This window comes from Ciconia boyciana, chromosome 4, assembly GCF_034638445.1.
Source record: "Ciconia boyciana chromosome 4, ASM3463844v1, whole genome shotgun sequence".
NCBI lineage: Eukaryota > Metazoa > Chordata > Aves > Ciconiiformes > Ciconiidae > Ciconia > Ciconia boyciana.
The window spans coordinates 35158390-35179082 of NC_132937.1; the positions used below are offsets into that span (position 1 = coordinate 35158390).

The 20693-nt window shown below is 40.0% G+C and overlaps 2 protein-coding genes and 1 long non-coding RNA gene across 3 annotated transcripts in view; 2 read left to right on the forward strand and 1 right to left on the reverse strand.

Annotated features, from left to right (window-relative positions):
- Positions 1–1989: 1989 nt before the first annotated feature.
- Positions 1990–4296, reverse strand: LOC140650618 (uncharacterized). Its single transcript, XR_012042089.1, has 3 exons — positions 4208–4296; positions 2760–2970; positions 1990–2208 (listed from the first exon to the last, which is right to left on the reverse strand). It is a non-coding gene; the product is annotated as an uncharacterized lncRNA (long non-coding RNA).
- Positions 3492–20693, forward strand: part of ITGA1 (integrin subunit alpha 1) — a 76425-nt gene continuing 59223 nt past the window's right edge. The window contains exon 1 of the mRNA XM_072859176.1: positions 3492–3897. Within this exon, the coding sequence (XP_072715277.1) occupies positions 3870–3897 (28 nt within the window). The 5' untranslated portion in view covers positions 3492–3869. The remainder of the gene's footprint in view (positions 3898–20693) is intronic.
- PELO (pelota mRNA surveillance and ribosome rescue factor) lies at positions 9387–12439 on the forward strand. The gene is made up of 2 exons (XM_072860007.1): positions 9387–10471; positions 11652–12439. The coding sequence occupies exons 1-2, from the start codon at positions 9746–9748 to the stop codon at positions 12081–12083; spliced, it is 1158 nt and encodes a 385-aa protein (XP_072716108.1). The 5' UTR covers positions 9387–9745; the 3' UTR covers positions 12084–12439.

Sequence of the window (20693 nt, forward strand, 5' to 3'; positions counted from 1 at the left end):
TTAATTTGGTTCACAAATACTCTACAATAGTTGGTATATAATCCAAAAAAGACCAATGAAGAAGACATAAAAGCTACTGTAGAGAACAAATTTAACACAGAACACAAAGGGCATTTTACATAACATTTCCTCCCAACATGAATTAAACTAACATAAGCTGCAAAACAAAATTTTTATGAAGATCCATTTGTACAGTAAAAAGACTTTTTGGCACATTTGTACCACTGGTTAATACAGATGGATCAGAAACATGGGCATTCTCCAAGAATATCAAGCATCAGCTAAAAGCTGAGCTGTAAATGTAAAACATGGAAAGATTTATGCATAGAGTATTGCTGGAACCACACCAAATCCTACAAGGTCTTAGTTCTGGAAGTTGAAGAAGGAGCCCTTGAGTATCTCAGACATAATAAAAATAAGACTACAGCCCCACAAGTTCTGCCAAGAGAATTCTAGCATGGTCCTAAAATCAGATAGGAAAAAATGGAGACTATGAAAATGAACAACAGAGTAATCAAGGTGAAAGACAACTTGGAGGCTGTGAATAAGCAAGTGTAAGACAAAAAATGTAAACGTAAATTACCACTAATCTACAGCATAATGTAAACCATCAAAGATGATAGTAAGAGCTTTCAATGATAAATTTTCACTTAGAAGCTATATGAACAAGCTCTGTAGTATTTTCCAAGCAGTGTATAATACAGTGTAATAACAACAGTGAACATTGCAGAAATGTTTATGTTTCTCTTACAATTATTTATGTTGTCATAGTATTCCTTTAATGGAAGTAAGTTCTTTTGCTATTTGAAGTCAAAGTCTTGCATTACTCATTGCTCTCTTGTGCTACAGGTTAACAGATCCTTTTCACCTAACAATCAAAATAAATTAAAATTGCTCATATCTTCTGTAAGAATAGAAGAAAAATTTCCATGGAAAATGAGTTCTATGTACTTTACAGTCACATTATTTAGAAGACTGCATGCCTTTGAAACTATTTGAAAAGCTTTGGTTCCTGTTCCTTCACCCCTCACCTTTGGGACAGAATGCATTTCCAATGCTTTTTGCAGGAATAACACCCACTTGAAGGGAGAAGAACTGGGTCTTCCTGATATTTTTAATTTTTGTTGTCTTCTTAAAGTCTAATCCTTCAAAGTATTTAAATTAATATTTAATCACAAATACTTCTATCAGATTCCATGAAACTACTAGTGTACTTATTCTATAATGCGCATTCTAAAATACTTTGCTGAAACTGAATTGGGCAGCAGAGTTCAAACTGACAAATCATGTTAATTTATAGCACCAGAAAAAAATATCCTTCCTCAGCATTCTGTGACACTTTAGAAAGGCATAAAAGAATATGTAAAACAATTACATTGTTTAAACTAATTTGACCTTTTTGTTTTATCCATCATTATAGGTAGTTATTTTCTATACTATTATGATCCTCTGAAACTAATAATATTTGTTATGCAGATATTGACATTACCTAATATCTTAACTACTTCTGGGCCTGAGCACACCTCATCTAGGGATTCCTGCTTAATACACGTGTTCCTTACTACTAATGTATAAAACTTTAAACTCCAAGAAGAGCATTTAGCGATATGTTATGAACAGTTCCCTGAACAAATGCATGCAAAGCAATAAAGATTGTGAAAAGATGCAGCAGCTATTCTACAAGCAATAGGAGTTTGCTTTTTTCTGAATTAGTCTGGCGTTCCAAAATAAATAATGGTCTGTAAGTCTGTAACGTATTTTACTTTTTTGAATGTGTGCAAATTAATAAGAAATGCTAGCTCAGTCCAGCAGTTCATCTTTTCTAATGTCTTCCTTTTGACATAGCCTGATGCAAGATGCATAGGACACTACCACAATAATAAATTAATAAATAACAATACCAAGAATAATTTAGAAGAAATTAGGAATAACTCTACATCAGGAATGTTTCTTTTTATTCTCAATAAGTCTTATTCTCCAATGTGCAGGTACGTCCCCCACATATGTACCAAATATCACATATACTTCAAACAGGTTTGAACTGATGATTTTAATCCATGTGAAAGTCCTTAGTTTCCCTGTTTCTTCCTCTGGCGTAGTTATTTGTATCACAGAAAGAAATCCTTCACTATGATTTGAAAGGAAGCTCAACTCCTCCATGTGCATTTAGTTGAAGTATAGTGACAGAAAGGGAATACAAAGGTTTGTCTAAAAAAGAAAAAACGGGAAGTTATTGCCACCCTTGAAACTGGTGTAAAACCAGCAGTAGTAATACAACTCACTTGCAAAAAATGAAATTACAGCTTTTTCTGAAATCTCAGTCTTCTTTTAGTTTCAATGCCATTTTAGTTTCCTTTAATTTTATGCTTAAAACCTCTAGCTGAAAAAACGTGTCTCGTCTTTTAAACCAGTACCAAGAGAGCTCAGATCCTCATTCAGCAAAAGTTACACATGTGCTTTATTTCATCAACTTTGAGTAGTTCCACTGTGGTAATTAAACATATTTTATAATGTGTAAAGGCAAGCACATGCATAAATTATTACTGAATGAGGACCTTTGCTCTTAAACCCAGCTTTGAAATTGTGCGCTACTGCCTAAAATTTCCACAGATCTACAAGTAATGGTCCACCCAAAGTGTCCACATAAAACTAAGACAGAACTTGGAAGATGTATTTAACTATTATAGTGATGATTAACAGCTGTAGTTTATTAGCCTCAGAGGAACTTCCAAAAATTCCACTAACCTCCACTTACTCACCAAATTCTTTGCTCCAATTCAAGGAAAAAATGGGGGATTTTTCTAGTAGCACCAAGATCTCCATATCCTCATAGAGTATTTTAATTTCTCTTTTTCTTGCTTGAGGGACCATGGGTTCTCTTGTTTTATGAACAACAAAATTATTTTTCACCAGGTCCAGTGCAAAAACTCATACACTGCTGAAGGGATGTCACTCCACCTGAGCATCACTCTGGTAAACACAAAAAGAAAAAGTCCTGCAAGCTGCTCTTTGACTGAGTGTTTAATGAACCCTGAAAATCCCTACTCACTAGGCCTGGTGGATCATTACCTTTGCAATTTATTCAGTTATTTATTAGTGAAGTCATTCAGGGGGCAGGGAAAGGGGAGGAAGGGATGCCATGCAAATGTTCGGTAGGTGAGGGCAAAGGCAGTTGTCTGGTATTTCCTCTACGAAGCAAAGCACAGGGAGACGCAAAGACTTGAGAAAATCGTTCCCTGTCTGAAGAGGTACTGCAGCCCCAGAGCTGCTGAGAACGGGGAGGGGTCGCTGGCTTCCTCCTGCGGGCAAACGACCGGCCGTAGAGCGCGTTTTTAAGCGGTGATGTAAGAGAAATTAAACTTGACCAGCCAAACACACCCCCTACCTCAACGACGTGTTTCTCCTGCTGAGAAGGGCGAGGGAGGGGGCCGTGGAGCACGCCTAGCTCTCTCCTGCCCTACTGGGAGGGGGGCTGGCCGGCGGAAGACACTTATTAATTAATTATGAGCAGGCAGATGTCCCTTTAAGGTCTGCTGTGCTCTCCGAGGGCTGCGGCCGGAGGGCTGGGGGGAGATTTGGCTTTATTTGTACATCTTGGCGCTGGGCTAGCTCTACGGGGAGGTTTCTAAAGCTCAGAGGTCTTCGGGGGGTGGGTGGGAGGAAGCTAAATGCTTCTTGATGCGAAGAAACAACGTAAAGACTGAATAACAAACAGGAAATGCCTAACTCGGCTGCAGGGCGGACGGGCGGCGCAGAGCGCTGAGCTCCACTCGCAGCGCGGCACCGCCGGGCGCGCCGGCGGCAGGACCGCTCCCGCCACCCCTGCCCTCGCCCCGGGCTCCCGGCCCCGGGCTCGCAGGAGCCCAAGCATGGCTGCCTCCTACTGGATGCTGACAGGTGAGGAAAGCCCCCTTTCTGTCTTGCTTTGAAGAGCGAGGTCCCGAAAGCAGTTCTGCTCCCTGCGGGAGGGGGGTGAAGCTGTTGGGGGCTGCACCCGGGGGACCGCGTCCCCCCACCCCGATCCCTCCACCTGCCCCTGCCCCGGGAATGCCCTGCCCGGAGCTGCCCCCCAGCTGGAGCCCGTGAGGGACTTCTGCGGTTTGCTTCTCTGGGAACTTTAATCCCTAAACCAGTCTTAGAACCCAGGGGGTTGGGGGGAGGCTGCCAGATGAGGACGAATGGGTGAGAAGAAATACTATAATCGCACCTGGCTTGTGAAAAGACGTGCACCTGGCAACTTCTTTAAAATTAGGGTAGCTTTTCTGTTTTCCTCCCTTTGGCTGTCAGATGTTTGCGTGGTAAAAGGAGAAGTGAGGAAGCAGTTAACTGCACCCAACTAACTTCAGAAAGATGAGTTCATCCGGAGGTGGAATATGTAATATTTCCTTTTAGGGTTTCATTTATTGTTAGGGACTTACTTGATTTTTTAGTAAAACAAATACAGCAAGTAACAATCCCCCTAGCTAGTAAATCCGTAGTAACATTTTGGATCTGAAATCAGGGGAACCCAAGAAGTGGGAAAGAGGCTAACGCAATGCTGGGATTCACGAGTTTGCAAACTTTGACACTGAGCTCCCCAGCAGCTCTTGCGCTGGCAACTTAGCACGCAGTGAACCTGAGGCAGTACAGAGGAAGAAATCAATTTTGTAAGAATTGTCAAAATGCAGGCGGCACCAAGTGGGGAAAAGGCGAGACTAGGGTTTTTCCCTCTCTACTTATTGTGCAAGAAAGAACAGATACAGGAAAACATGAAAATCTGAATGTAGTACTTCCATGTGCCATATTTAGCTCATAGTTCATAGATGTCTTTATTACTTTTATTACATGGTGATATTCTCCAATATATGCTTTTGTTTGTGTTCCTTCACAGAAGGAGGCTTTCTAAAGTGGCAACAATTTAGTGTGCCACAACTTCCCTTCAGAGTTGCAAAGTTGCCACCAGCACTGCTGACAGATAATTCACCAGTAATGACAAAAACGTTTATTGTCAAACAGGAAAACATCTCAAGAGCGGGTCTCATCCAGATCTGTCAGGGGCTTACTAGGTTTTGTCAAATTGTCTCAGATAAATCAGAGAGGTAGTCCTACATGAACAAGTCAAAATGTCATAAAAATAAGGACAAACAGTTTTAGAATTACAGTGGAATAAAAAATAAATACAAATTAATTACGTGCTCCTCTTCCTTAAAAAGAAAAAAAAAGACAAATAATCTGGCATGCACTAACAGACAAAACCAATCTAGAATAAAGGAGGTGCATAGAGGTGTATATTTGTGTATTTATACAGACTTTTTTTTAAATTCAACTTGGTATTGGTGAGGCCTCTGAGAATCTTGAGCACAGGTAGTCTGACAGATGCAGACAAAGAGGCAGAAGTGCACAGAGAAATGGCAAGCCTGGTAAGGGCTGAGGAAAATGCTCTGTGGAGAAAGACTGAATGAGTTAGGCTTGTTTATCCAGAAGAGAGAAAACTAAGGGCAAAGTGTTGAGCATTTCAAATATCTATCTTTACCAAAGTATTATGAGTGAGAATATTCTTCCAAATGTCAATGTGTTCTCTGTTTTGTGAGAGCACTCAGTCATGACTGTCTATATCATATATGACGGTTTATAAAGAGACTGATGAATAGTTGGTTCTCCGTGTCCAACAAAGGACAAGAGAAAATCAGCATAACTCGCTGTGCAAAAAACTTAGGGAATATTCAGAAGAACTTTTCTTACTCTTCAGGTAATGAATTGCTAGAACAGGCTACCAAAAAAACCCCACCCATAATCTCCTTCACTGAAAGTTTTGATGAAGTTGGACAAACACCCGTGAGGGACGGTTGAGGTTTACTTCACCTGGCCTCAGTGTAAGTGGTTTGAATAGGGATCTGCTTAAGTTTTCTACAGCCCTACGTTTCAACAGAAGAGGAAGGAAGAAATCAATCCAAAGGGTTCCATTACTTCTTAATGCTTCTTCGCTTATAGTTTTACACATAGCCTGCTCCCTCCTGGAATTCTCCCCTCAGTGGTGATGATCACGTTGTTGGTACTGATTAAGCGTACTCATCTTTATAATAGAAAAGACCAGTAATCATGAAGACAGAACTGTATGCAGAAAATGAAGTGGTCTCTATTCAGAGCCTGCAAAGGCAGGACAGACACAGGATAAAGGGAAAGCATGAAAAAACACATTTTCCCCAGTTTCCCTCTCCATCTTTATCTTTTATCTTTCTTTGCTCTTGCAACAATAACATCCAACATTTCTCAGCAGAGAGATGAGAAATTCCCCTATATTTGAGATTCTTTCCCACTAGTTTTTCTTATCCAGGACTTGAGTGTATTTGCATGAATGCTAGCCAAAATGGCTATAATATGGGGGAGAGGGGATTTCCTACAAACATGGCCTCTCCTTGTCTAAAATCTGTACACAACCCATCTTCATAACACAGCTGACCAAAACTTGAAGATGTAGGGCAGTGTGTCTCAAATGTTTTCAAAGTAATAATCTTACAAAACCAGCATGGCTCCAAATTCCCTACGAATATACGCTATCACCATTTTTATCTTGTCTTGTACTGTGCTTAAGAAAGTCTGAAAATGGATGCCAAATTGCTGCAATTATTAGTATCTATAAAATTGTTTTTAAAAAGGGATAGATGGCAAGAATTGTCAGGTTCTACACTTAGTCTTAATCTTTTAACAAGACTGGAACAGACAATGTAATTTTGAACTTTTATGTTAAAACTGTATGTAGAGCTAAAAGTATCCACTTGTTTTGGCTCTACTGGGGTCAAATTCATCTCTCTCCCTGACATTAACAAAATTAGTATGAACTTACAAGCTTAGTTATATGGTTCTTAAATTTTTTGAAATGTCATTTTTCTTCTACTGCTCATTCTTTGACATATTCAAACAAAAAACAATACCCAGTCCTTACTTTTTACCATGGTAGGCAAAGTATCATCACTAGTAAATGTCTTCCTTTATAAGTTGACAATGGTCTTGCTAATTGTGGATAAGACATTAAAGTTTACACTTGCATCTAAATACTTGTGGATCACTGTTCATAACAGTATAAAATCTCTTTATTGTTGTTTGAGAAAGGACTTCAGCACATCCCAAAATGTCTCTTTCTACAACAACAGTCAATTTAATATGTTGAGTGGCAACTTTGTTTTGAGGTTGTTGTTCTTTGTTTTGGGTTGGGGGTTTTTTGTCTGTGTTTGGTTTTTTTAATACAGCAAGTCACCTGCTTGCATGAACTGAATGTTTATTTTTCTACTGAATGGTACTGGATGCCAACTTGCAACCTTTATCTAAAATGTCTCACATCTCCCAAGGATGTGAGGGTGCTTGTAAAAATTAGACTGGAACCAACAAGCAGAGAAAAGTTTGTAAATACACAGTAGCAAAAGAATAAAAAGTAAAATAAATATTTATGTAGAAGGTAAATATGTACTACAGCTAATTTTTCTTGAAAGTATAGCATGAGGTCAACCCTTGCAATTTTATAATCGCAAAGAACGTAAAGAAGAAAATTCACCATAAATTCACCATGCAGCACTTACATAGATAAGTGAAAGGAACGCCTGAATAAAAGCTGAATGCATACTCTCTGCCTAAGCCACAAAACATTAATACAAAATTATGAGTAGGTACAAGCCCAAATTAAACAAACAGTTATTTATACACGTGCTTATGTTATATTCCCTTGGGTAGTCCAGCTTCCCTCTGTAAAACTATTCATGCTAACAGAGTTCAGCATGTGTACTCACAGGAAGAGAGTCTGAGGTCTCATAAATAAATCCTATTACGTAATATCTGATAAAATTGTTTTTACATCAGTATCAAGCTTAGAAACAAGGAATGCACATTACTGGGCCAGATCTGAGTTCAGTATCCTGTCACAACTGACTAGTGCTAGATACTTGAGAGAAACTTTTATGTACACTGTAATGGGAGATACGGGATGATTTTTGCTCATAGTAGCCTTATATCTCACTAAATCCTTGACTCCAAAGCCTTTCCAAGTCAGAAAATTCCATAATCAACAGGTTTTTTTTTAAAGAAATAACTAAAAGAAACCAGAAACTTCCTTTTAACAATTCTAAATTTGCACTTTCTCATCTCTAAGAGGATGTTCTCTTGCTTTTTGGTTATCAGACTGAGTGTGTAGACATTCCAAATTTACTGTATCTGTTCCAGTTGCCCTGATACACTTATCATAGTATGTTAGGTTGTCTACTTTCTTAAGTATTTTTTTGTTCTTTTGACTCATTCTTCATACAAGCATTTTTTCTATTCTATTCCATTCTTTTCCTCATTCTTTCTAAATTTGCAACATTCATTCTGAAATGGAGTTTTCAGTGTCGTACACCATTTCAAAATAAGATGCAGTACTTGCATAATGACTGTGGTTTTTTATATTAGTTCTGGTTGGTTAAATTTGTCTAGGCTGCAAATTGAACTGTGTAGTTATTGTTCAGGTCCCTTTTCTGTGCAAATATAATTGAACTAATCAGTGTGTTTTTGCAAGGCATATTACTTACATTTGTCAACATCAAACTTCCTTTGAAACACGCTTATCTGCCTCTGAAGCTTCTCAGAACTCTCTCTGAGTAACTAGCAGATTCAGGAAGCAAGTCAAGTTTCAGTATAGGCTGAAATACAACTTGCAAACTTAACCAAAAACTTTTAAGCTGAAGTTCAGTTTAAGAGCAATGTCAACATAACAGTTCAGGTTCTGATATTGCCTGGGTCTGGTTTTCATTTCAGTCGGTACCCGTCATCTGACTAGCCGCCTCTTTCCTGCACCAGCAGCTGTTAGGTAGTACCGCCTGTCCTTCCTGACTCCGAGGTACCACGGCATTCACTTACCACATCCAGAAAACTGGCTACTTAGCCATACCTTTCCCATCTCTTTGTCGATCTGTAACTATAACCTTCCACAACTACTTAGTTTTGGTGGTGTTTTTGGGGGGTTTGTTTGTTTTTTTTTCTCAAACGTGAGGGACTGTATTAGAAGCTTCGGAAGTTCGAATCGTCGCTGTAAAGAGCTAGAGGGCAAGGACCAGCGCGGGCCCCGACCCCCTCCCGCCTTACTCCCGGAGAGACTGCAGCAGGGACACACACCAATTTACAGTCCTCTGCTGCCTCACAGCACACAGGAGCACCGCGGCTGTCTCCTAGCCCCCCCGGAAGGTTTCCCTCCGGAGGTCTCGGGCCCTGCCTTGCAGAGGCGCAGGACACTCGCACCGCCCCTCAGCACCCAGCCCGCGCTTCATGCGCCCCTGCTGCGCGTAGCACCCCGCGCATGCGCCGGGTCTTGGGGGGGGAAAGAGACCGCGCGCATGCGTGTCAGGCGCAGAGGCCAAAAGGCGGGGGGAGGTGCACGTCCAGCCGGTGCCGTTTAGGACCGAGCGTGCCCATGCGCCTTGGAGCGGCGGGTGCTACGCATGCGCGACCGGTGGGGCAGGGAGCGGTCTGTGAGTGCTCGGAGGAGCTGCTTGGCCGCGCCTGAGGTCCAGCCCGGGCTTCGCTGCCCACCCGGGGCAGGCCGGTGTTCGGGAAAGGCCGCTCATCGTGGGGTAGGCCGTTCGCTCGCTCGCCCGCCCGCTGTATCCCGGCGTATCCCGCCGCCCGCCGGGTCCCGCCGCCAGGCCTCCCGTCGGTAGGCCTCCCGGAGCAGGCCTGCTGGCCGCTGCCGCTGCGGCTGAGGGTAAGAAGCCGGGGGGGCGCGGCGGCGCAAGGAACCGCCAGGATGAAGCTGGTGAGGAAAGACCTGGAGAAGGATAATGCGGGGCAGGTCACGCTGATCCCCGAGGAGCCCGAGGATATGTGGCACACCTACAACCTGCTGCAGGTGGGTGACAGCCTGCGGGCCTCCACCATCCGGAAGGTGCAGACCGAGTCGGCCACGGGCAGCGTGGGCAGCAACCGCATCCGCACCACCCTCACCCTCTGCGTGGAGGCCATCGACTTTGACTCACAGGCCTGCCAGCTGCGGGTCAAGGGCACTAACATCCAAGAGAATGAGTATGTCAAGATGGGGGCCTACCACACCATCGAGCTGGAGCCCAACCGGCAGTTCACGTTGGCAAAGAAGCAGTGGGACAGCGTGGTGCTGGAGCGCATCGAGCAGGCCTGCGACCCAGCCTGGAGCGCCGATGTGGCAGCCGTGGTCATGCAGGAAGGATTGGCTCACGTCTGCCTGGTCACTCCAAGCATGACGCTTACCCGGGCCAAGGTGGAGGTGAACATCCCCCGCAAGCGGAAAGGGAACTGCAGTCAGCACGACCGGGCCCTGGAGAGGTTTTACGAGCAGGTGGTGCAAGCCATCCAGCGGCATATCAACTTTGAGGTGGTGAAGTGTGTACTGGTGGCTAGCCCAGGCTTTGTACGGGAGCAGTTTTGTGACTACATGTTCCAGCAGGCTGTCAAGACTGACAACAAGCTTCTGCTGGAGAACAGGTCCAAGTTCCTACAGGTAAGGAGCTAAAGAGTCTCCAGAGTGGGTATAAAGGGGCTTAAGAGCTGTCTGTGATAATAGAAGATAATTACAATAATTCACTTATTAGACAAAATAAATTTCTGTCTGAGCATCATAAGGAAATTATTTGCATGCCTCACTATAAGGTAGTAATGCAGGATACAGGGATGGTTCTTTCCTAGGATACTTTAATGTGGAGTAGAGAAAGTATTCAATATTTCAAACTCCCTATGAGGGCATATTTAATCTTCACTTAAGAGTCAAGTATAAGTTGGAAAATATTTTAACTGTAGTGTTAATCTGTCATACTATATAGCATGCATGTTCAATAACAGCTTTTGAAAGCTTTTTAAAGAACAAAAAAAAGTACTTGGATGTGATAGAGATTAGTTAATTGTGGTGTTAGTTTTGTACTACATAGTTAAAGGTTATGCAGACCATAGCATTTTTTCCTGTTCCTTAGTCATCTCATTGATTGAATGGGTGGGATTTTCTGCCTTTCACTGAAATGGGCAAACTCAGAGCCTAAAATAAGTTTTCCTTTTCATTAGGATACTTGTATCATTTTTTAATTGGAGTAGGCCTGTAATCTGTGCTTGCAAAAGGCAGCGAGAGAGGACAGAGAAGCATGTCCCGATACTCAGTGCTCACAATGTTTAGGAGACATACTGCACCAAGAAGCCTCCTTTTGCGTTTGTAGCAAAGTGATAATAGTAAGCGTGAAAAGTTTTAATGTACTTCTCAGCTTTGCAAGCGTAGTAGCTATGCAGTTGTGCAAGACTTGATGCCTTTGCACTATGTGTCTACAGTCTCAAGAGGTCTTGCTCTTCTGAAATGCTTTGAAAGGAAGAGGCTTAAGTCTTAGTTTCTTACTAGTTTCAAGTGGCCCTACCTTGAGGACTGTCTGCAACAGCTTGCGTATTTAACCCAGTCTTTCGATAAGAGAAACAGCTTTCCTGCACTTCTTAAAATACAGTTTAAGGGATTTAGTATAGGCTTTGGGTTGCAGGAGGGATCCTTCAATAAAAGAATCATGTAGGTTTCAAGAAAAAGATAACTTCCTTGAATAATTATCAAGATAAATATTATGTATAATGGAAGTTGTTTGTGATTGACTAATCAAGAAAATGGTCCTTTTTATATAAAAAACCCAAATCTTTGACTTTTTTTACTCTAGGTCCACTCTTCCTCGGGACATAAATACGCATTGAAGGAAGCCCTCTGCGACCCAGCTGTAACTAGCCGTCTCTCTGACACTAAGGCAGCTGGTGAGGTCAGAGCCTTAGATGACTTCTATAAAATGCTGCAGCATGAGCCTGACCGGGCTTTTTATGGTCTAAAACATGTGGAGAAGGCCAATGAAGCCATGGCCATCGATACCTTGCTGATCAGTGATGAGCTTTTCCGGCACCAGGATGTTGCTACACGTGCCCGATATGTTAAATTGGTAGATAGTGTACGGGAGAACATGGGCACAGTACGTATTTTCTCCAGCCTTCATGTGTCTGGAGAGCAGCTTGGCCAGCTGACAGGGGTGGCAGCCATCCTGCGCTTTCCTGTTGCTGAGCTCTCTGACCAGGAAGATGAATCTAGCTCTGAAGAGGATTGATAAGTGTCTTCATTCCACAGTTTCTTTTCCAAGTCATGTTGAAACAACATTAAAGGCCCTGCTTTCCTAAATACTGTGTGCAGATGTGCCATGACATGTAATTTAAGTTTTTGATAGTATTTCTTACAGTGTGTAGCTCTGCTCAGCACACTAATGGATATCTGTTCTATGGTAATGATTATTGGTATACTGTGCATTGGAGCTGACTGTTTTTGCAAGTTACACCCTGGACCTCCAGCAGTACAAGAAACTAATTTGACTCCCCAAAGCTGCTCATTCTGCACGTTAAGGCAGACTGGAAGCATAGTGTTTTGGAATGTGTATGAAAAGATAATAAACTAAGAGGGAGAAAATTATGTCAGACTGTCTATTTCTGTTTAAATGCTTGAAAACAGTATTGCAAAACAAATGTAAACTTCTTCATGCATTCTGTCAAAACTGTGCTTGACTTTATTAGGAACTCACCATTCATCCTAAGATGTGGCAAAGGAGTAGGATCAACATCATCTGTTTGGGGTTTTTTAGGTGTTATAGTCTAACCACTTAAATATTTATGTGAAACACTTGAAGCAATCCTTCAGAAACCAGACCCTTTAAATTAACCATTTCCTCCCTAATATGATAATAGGTGCAAGAGAAATTGTGAAGCTCAGTGCACCCATTTCAGTTACCTTTTTGAATGCTGTTATCTTGGGAGATTGTTCTGAAGGCTAAGAAGGTATGATCTATCTTGTCATTGACTGTGTTCTGATAAATTGGCATTGGGATTATTTAGCACCCAGTTCTGAGGAGGTATAGGAAAAGGCTTACAAAATCAGGACCCTAGTTTCCATGAGGAATCTTTTGACAACAAATAGTTTAAGTAAGTTCATAATCTGGTATTTGTCTATGTGTACCTCTTTAAAAACATACATAAGCTGTGATACAGAAGTAAGGATTACAAATTTATAAATTGAACTTCAACTCAAGATAATGACAACTGTAAAAATCAAAATTACTTTTCCAATTATGTGATCTTCTCAAAGTATTGAGAGCCACTATGAGTTTTGTCTCTTCACTGGACAATAAATCTTGGGCTGAGGAAGCAGAAACTGCTTTCAGATTCTTATGTATCTGCAAGGGGATTGTTTAATTTAAACCAATGTTTGATGGTGTAGGTTGTGTGTGTAAATAAGCATTTCTTTTTTGAATGTGGGGCGGGGGGAACGAGAGACTTGCGAAAAACACATTTCACTTAAGAAAACAGGGGACAACTTCTGAAATACAGAAAGGGACATACCAATGGAAGATTAAAAATAAAAACACTAAAACTTTTAGTCTGGGTAGAATAATTTTAGAAAAAGCATTTTTAATGGTACTGTATGTCAGCTCTGTGAATTTGATATTATCTATTGCTAGCTGAAACATCTACCTAAACTCCTTGAAAGCCATCTCTCCTTTTCCCATCATCCACACAGTCTAAGGAATGCATGAACAGAACTTATTATTCATCTCTCACTGAAGACAAGCAAGCCCATTAAGACAGTTGCTTAAAGTCAGCTTGCACAGATAAACTACGTTATTTGAGCTTTACGTTTTTGTCTTGAATGATGTTGAGCCCCACAAGTCATAGAATGTTCCGGTATGCTTCCTTCAGCAGTTAGGACTAGTTAAATTAAAATTTCTTCTTTTTCTTTTAAAAATCTACCTATACACTTTGCCAGCTAGAAAGCACCCTGATTCCTGCTATATACGGAGTTAAATGTAAAGAACATATGAAACAGGTAGAAGAATCTGACTTTCAATAAATATTACTTATATGCAGCCAACTATGGTTTTAAACAGGCTTAGAATGTCTAAACAAAGTCGTTAATTTCTTTAAGATAAGCTTGTATATTAGTATTTCTCTTCTTATAAGTAATGCCAATTTGTTGTTGTACACAAATGATACTTACATTCAAAATGGTAATACACCAGGAAATTCTTAGTTTAATTGTCAGCAAACTGAGAGAGAAATCAAACTGTTCTTCAGTTGGGGAATGGTTTGCTATTTTATTAGACCAAACTGATTCCAATTACTCCATTTTAAACAAATTATGAAGAGTTTTTGCTGTGTACTAGAAGATTACAATGGCAATTCTGCAAGTCTATGTTTTGTGCTAGTGGTGGTGTATCACCAAGGAAAAGAAGCAGCCATTTTTCTGCTTATTTAGTTTTTCTGAGGTATAACAGCAAACCTCTGGTAAGAAAATATGTTCACAGTGATTCTTTGAATTATTTACACCTAGAATTATAATTCTGCACTGACTTTACAATTTATGAGTATTTTTATTTTTTTAGCTATTGCTATCATGGCATTAAGTCTCTGAAAGAAATACACATCTATTTGCCAAAGTATAGAAGGGTGGGATTTTTTTTTTTGGTAAGCATTTTTGTACTAAAATAAATACAGAATCACTATGTAGACAAATGCATCCTGTTTCAGGAAACAGCTTAAGGGCTTGGTATTGGAAGTAGGCTGTGTTCAGTAGTTGCAGATGCTTGACCTGGCAAAGTTCCAGGGTTGCTAGTATCTTTTACATTTAAAGGAATTTTAAATAGTTGAAAAGTCCATATTGACAAAGATGCTTGCTTAACACAGACCTTCATGTCTGTGTGTAGATCACACTTAACACAAAAGATGCATATTATCTGCAGATAAAATGAGTAAGTGCTAGAGCCATGGGAACATATTTTTTGTGTTTTTTCTATGGAATTAAACAGACATGATCTAAAAACTGCAATATGAAAAATGTTCTCTTTCACTGTAAAGTATTTAGTAATTTTGAACAGTGTCTCAGTTTAGTTTCTGGTTACGTTCTGTCATAATTCTGTGAATTAGTAGCATGGTTTACTTTCCTATTTTTCAGCTTTCAAAATACATGAATACACATTGTAGGACTACTTAATGTTTAGTAGGAAGAAAGCTCTAAAAAGTATCATGAAATCAGCTTGATCCTGAACCCTACTGTGCTCTTGGCTTCAAAGATTCAAACAAATTCATTCATTTAGGTCATAAAGCCTCTCTTGCAAACTCATACTTTGAAACAGGCCTCAGTTTGTTAGTTTTGTCACCTTTGGTATTAAAATCCAGTTGTTGCTATATCAATTTTTTTGTGGTTATCAAATAAAGTTTGGTACAAAACATGAGGTCACCACCAGCAAGAGACCAAAATAATCGTACCAGTAATAAAGCAAAATAAAAGATAAATCTATCAGTAAAACTAAAGCATTTAACAGTATTTGACCTAGGGAATTCCTCATCTCCCTCCTTCCTGTCTTCACCCTTGTACACTATATGAGTAAAATGCTGGTAATAAATGATCTTTTGACCACTCCTAACCACCAGTGTTAACAAGAGCCCATAGCTCTTCAGCTTAATTTGTGATGTAACTAGCATGTTGTTTTTAAAGCCATGTAAATGTCTTTAAAAGCAAATTTGCATTTGCTACTGTTTTCCCAGAGCTTAAGTAGCCCTGAATATTAGAACTCTCTTACCCTTTGAAAATTTCTTAGTTTAACTTCTGAGCTGCTGACCTTGGTTTGCCTTTTTCTGTGAAGGTACATTATAGCTGCCTTCTCAGTTGACTGATTTATAGCTTGAGCCTCTTTAATTTCTTTCTGGAAGCTGCATTATCCATCCAGAAATTGTGCTCAGTTTCATAAAGACAAAGTGGGGATAAAAGGTGTAATCATGTGCATGTGATCTTTTTTAGTCACCCAGTCCCTTCACTTTTCTCTCAGATTTTCATATCTCTGTTTTTAAAGAAAACAAGCCTGTTTCATAAAGGAATAGATGTCTAGTTTTTCAGGAAAAAACGTTCTTCAAATGCTTGTGCTTCTACTTTATCTGAAGCCACGTTTGTGCAGTGTGGTCTATTTCTTCTACAAAAGATCTAAGAAGGCAATTTTTAAAATATGAAACTGCAATTAGAAGGTCTGCAATTAGGAATCCTTGTTTATAACCCAAAATTGGAATTCCTGCAAGACACATAATAACAAAAAAATGAAGGAATGACTTTAGAAAACTTCTTAATCTTTGTACTTCTTAGACACGGCAAAACTTCAGGCTTGAATTTTTTTTTTTTTTGCTCTGGTATACCAGTTGCTTTTATAAGTTCCCTTTTATCTTTTTAAATATAAAGTTAAAATGTTTATTTTGGAATGAAGTTCTTAAAATGTAGATCTAGGTGCAGCTGAGGTGGTTCAGGTTGATGACTATTAAACAAAAAAGTTTCTTCTTCAAGCTGTGCTAATGTGGGGAATGATACAGGTCTGGGAGTCATTCCCTTCTCAGTTCTTGTTAAATATACACCTGCAACTTGTTACAAAGTGAATGATAAAAGTTTTGATGCTGTTAGGACTTAGGATTTCTCAGTTTTGGTTTGATTTAGCAGATGGTGGGAACAGAAGAGAGATGGGGCATTGCAGTAGATTATTTTGCAGTATCTGTGTTTCTCCTATAACGGCCACAACTTGCTTTTAGAGACTGTTGTATTCAGATTTTGTGTAGGAAAATAGTATTTTGAAAACTCATTATTCTGCTAATTTAGAGTTAAGAAAATGCCTAACCATTTGTGTCTTGTGATTATTGTTACAATTCTTAGTTCAAGCTCTGACATGGGTCGAGCCTGGGCTTTTTCAGCAATGGAAAGAGTAAACATAGGCTGGAGCTTCTTGTGTGACAGTTGCCCAAAGAATTGCTTAATAAGTGTATTGTTTAGTCTTGACACATTTTTTATGCTTGACTCAAGTAGGGCATTGACTTTGATTTGAGGATAACTGCTTGCATGGTACAGAATATAAAGGAAAGAAATGTCACCAGTCTAACAACCAAACTGTAGTGCGTATTCTCTGTAAAATTCTGAACTTGACTGTTTTAGAAATGCAGTATAGCTTTTATGTGAAAAAATTGTCTCCTAAGGTGTTTTATCCTAAAATAGAGTGTGAGGAAAAGGTCTCTGAAATCATACTTGTTTATTCTGTTGTCTGAAACAATTCTTCCTCTTGTCCCACTTGAAGGCTGTACAAGAAGCAGAGAGTGGGGTTGATACCAGAGCAGCACTTGGTTCCAAGTCTGTCTTCAGGGAAATGCAACATGAAGCAGCAGCTTTCAAGCCATGCCAGCTCTTGTCAGATTTTGCTAAATCAATCTCTAATTTATTGCCCTCTTTTTTGGGAAATGCTATGTTCACAGCTGATGTAATGACTGTCATGCTGCTCTAATAGTTACTTAGAAGTCAAATCAGAGCTGATCATGAATCCTCTGACAAAATAGCTGTTCCATTAGAGAATGTTAATTAGTTGAAACCAGTCCTCCTTTTTAGGAATGTACATACCAGACTTGATGGGAAATTTTTTCTCTGGTCCAAAATGGAATTTCTAATCAAAGCCAAGCCTAGAATAGCAAAGGAGTCTAGGGGTTTAAGGAGTCATATGGGACAGAAGATATGAAGCTTAAGACCCTTTTCTGTTTCATTGTTTACACTAGGCTAAAGATGCTCTTTTTTTCTGTCAGTGTCATTGGTAAGTACTATTCCACATTCTTAAAGCAAATAAATATTTTTATATTTTGGCTGAGATAGCTAAACCACAGCTGTCTCAGGTGTGATATCTCTTGGGATGTGAGAGACAATTTTCAGATTTCTGATGTGAATGGGGCAAGAAAGTGATTGAAAGCTGGGACTTTTCCTACCTAACACACTCCAGCTGCAGTCTTCATGTTTCAGAAGAAAGGCCCAAGTAGTTTCTGTGGGTTGAAACACAGGGTTCTGTGTTTCAAAAAGATTTTGGACCTGGTGGCAGCCAACCAAATCTACTTCTCAAGACCAGCAGGTAATTTCCCGTGCAGCCTTAATACAAACCCTTAGACATTTATGTTACTTGGAACAAATGTTTTTAGCTGACTCTTTACCAAAAGGACTTAAGAATAGAGAAATGACACACAAAATGTATGGAAAGATATGTATGTGTATAAAGATGGAGTATCATGCAGCATCCTCAAAGAACGTGGTATCTTCATGTTAAAAAAAGCTAACTCGACTCTTAGCTTGCAGTTGCTTCGGTAGCTGAAGGAATGAATCAGGAGGCAGGTGTGATAGTTATTTTCAGGCCTCAAGATTTGTTTATGGTAGGAGGAGCTTGGTAGCAAGTGCTACGTTTACAGTTGTTGAATGTTCATGAATGTCTCCTTCAATGGTTTCTGAAGCTCTGAAAGCTGCAGCAGGTTTTGCTGAAGAGAATTGCCTTTTCTTTGGCCTGCACTGTTCAGCCTGGTGACTTCAAGAGTTTAATACTGGTATAAGTATTTTGGTTTAGGTGTGAGAGATTAATTAATTGCATTTATCTTACCCGAATAGTTGCCATAAGATCACTTCCACTCCTTTTGGTAAAGAGAACTGTTTTATCCCATATACTTTATTCCTCCCCTGAGTGGAAATAGCTGTTGTGTGATAGGGTAGCTAAGAGAAGCTGAAATGGACTTTCTTCAGATATGGTACTGGGAGAACATCAGCTGTCTGCCAGGACAGCCGTGCCTCCTGGGGCAGCGGCTGCCCTTGCTGCAAGGCTGTACCTAGGAGCTGCTGGGACAGTGGTGGTGAGAGGCAGAAAAGGAGCAGTTGCCTCATGAGGGAGCTTTTCCAAGTTCCAGAGCCGTGAGGAAAGATGAAAAGCTGTGGTTCAATGGAAAACATGAGATGCTGTGTTGGGCACAAGACTCCTTCCCCAAGGAGAGCCACAGTGGATGTTTAAAATTTCTGTACTCAGTTCTAACAACTCATCCTCAGTTGAGGGTAAGATGCCATCTGATGTGGTTACGCCTGTGTCTGAGGGAGAGGAGCCTTGAGCCTGAGGCTGAGGCTTAAAATCGAGATATTGAGACCTTGCTAATACTGTCACTATGGAGTAACTAACTTCTGACAAGCCTGATACGCAAGTGTCACATATGGACTCATTGCTGTATCTGAGGCTTGTGAAAGACGATCTTCGTCTTCCTTTCATACCTGTCTGAAAGCTGTCTTCTTTTACAAAAGTAGTATGTAGTGCCTCGTGAAACAAACACCTCGATGTGTTGTGTTGGCAATCGGCGTGATAAGCAAAGGAAGAATTTCTAGTCAGACATTAAAAAAAAACCCAAAACCAACAACAGAAGCTGATTGAAATAAACCTTCCAGAGTTTTTCAGGGGGTGCTTAGTGAGAAGAAACAGTAAGAGAAAGCCAGAACAAAAATAACATTAAAAGGTTTGTTGGGTTTTTTTGAGTGTTTCAGGTTGTTTCAACTAAAGCATTGTTTTTTAAGATAACCGGACTAGTAAGTTAAGTCAGTCAAATGGCAAGTTTTTAGACTTTTTCTCTTGAAAGCCTCAGAAATCAGTTATTAAAAATATATTAATATACAGTCAAGCATTGTGGTCTTGGTAAACAACAGATTTATGGTTGCTTAACCAACTGTAAGCTGTCTGCATATGTTTTATCGAAGTCTACTTGCATGGTCCTGTGTATTTTTGTTATGAGACAAAAGTCCTATTAAGTATTCAGAAAGAACGAAATTAATGTTGACAATGAATGCTTACAGCTGTGAGTCCAACCTTTCCTAATTTTGAAGACTTGTCTTTCTAGCCTAAATAGGTTATATAAATTTATAATAGCCTTTTTTTTTTTTCAGGGGAGAGTATTGAAATTGTCACTGAAAAATGTTTAGGGCTTTAGGCAGTAGTATTTTGAAACTGAAGTTTTCACTTTTACTTCTAGAACACTTTTAAAACTACTTTGTTCCCTAGCTTAAGCACTTTTATTTTGACATAAGAACTGGCAAGAAATAAATGTATGTTGGAGAGCAGAAAGTTCATGCTACTGGAAAAATAAGAAATTGGAATAGCCTTCCAGTCAGAAAAATCAGAGCAAAAGGTCGCTTTTATATGGAATCTGTTTACCCTGAAAAATATGATCTAGTTGCCAGCAATAGATAGGAATCAATTCAGCAATCCTGTGCCCTGTGCTCTGAACAGAAGCAGGGTGCTTGCCGTTGTTATTTTAGTGGAGCACTGTGTTGCCCCGTTTATATCAGTCCAATTCTTAGCGCATATGCTCACACCACACCTGAACAGATGCACCAGATTGCACCACAATACTGACCTTGTGTCAGACAGGGATTAGCCGTCTGAGCTGATGGTGCAAAGATGCTTAGATTAGGTACCTGATAGGGGTTTAATGAGTACTTTGCTTTCAATATCTGCCAGTTCGATGTCCTCCAGGAGCTTTGAAGATCTATTAAAAAAAAATTTTTGAGCATTTTATTTGTAAACAGGCATCAGACTCAAGTCACTGATCATTAAATGTGTTTCCTTTAGAAAGCATGTTTTCTCCAACAATTCTGAAGTGAGCTGCTGTGAGTTGGGCCTCTGTCTATATTAGCACAGCTTAGAAAAATCTGTTTTAGACAAGAGCAACTGCGGTATCAAAAGAGCTATAGGCCAAAGAAGAATAAAAGCGGAGTGCAGCATCAGCACTACTGTGCTGCCTTGTAGCTGGGCTGGAAGGAAAAGCTGGAAGTGATCCATAGCCACTCGGCTGCTGAAGCTGTAGTTGAG

Excerpts from the sequence above, each read along its gene's own strand:
- PELO (XM_072860007.1), top strand. The coding sequence starts at position 9,746 with ATGAAGCTGGTGAGGAAAGACCTGGAGAAGGATAATGCGGGGCAGGTC. Across the intron at positions 10,472-11,651 it reads ACAGGTCCAAGTTCCTACAG|GTCCACTCTTCCTCGGGACA; the intron begins GTAAGGAGCTAA and ends TTTTTACTCTAG.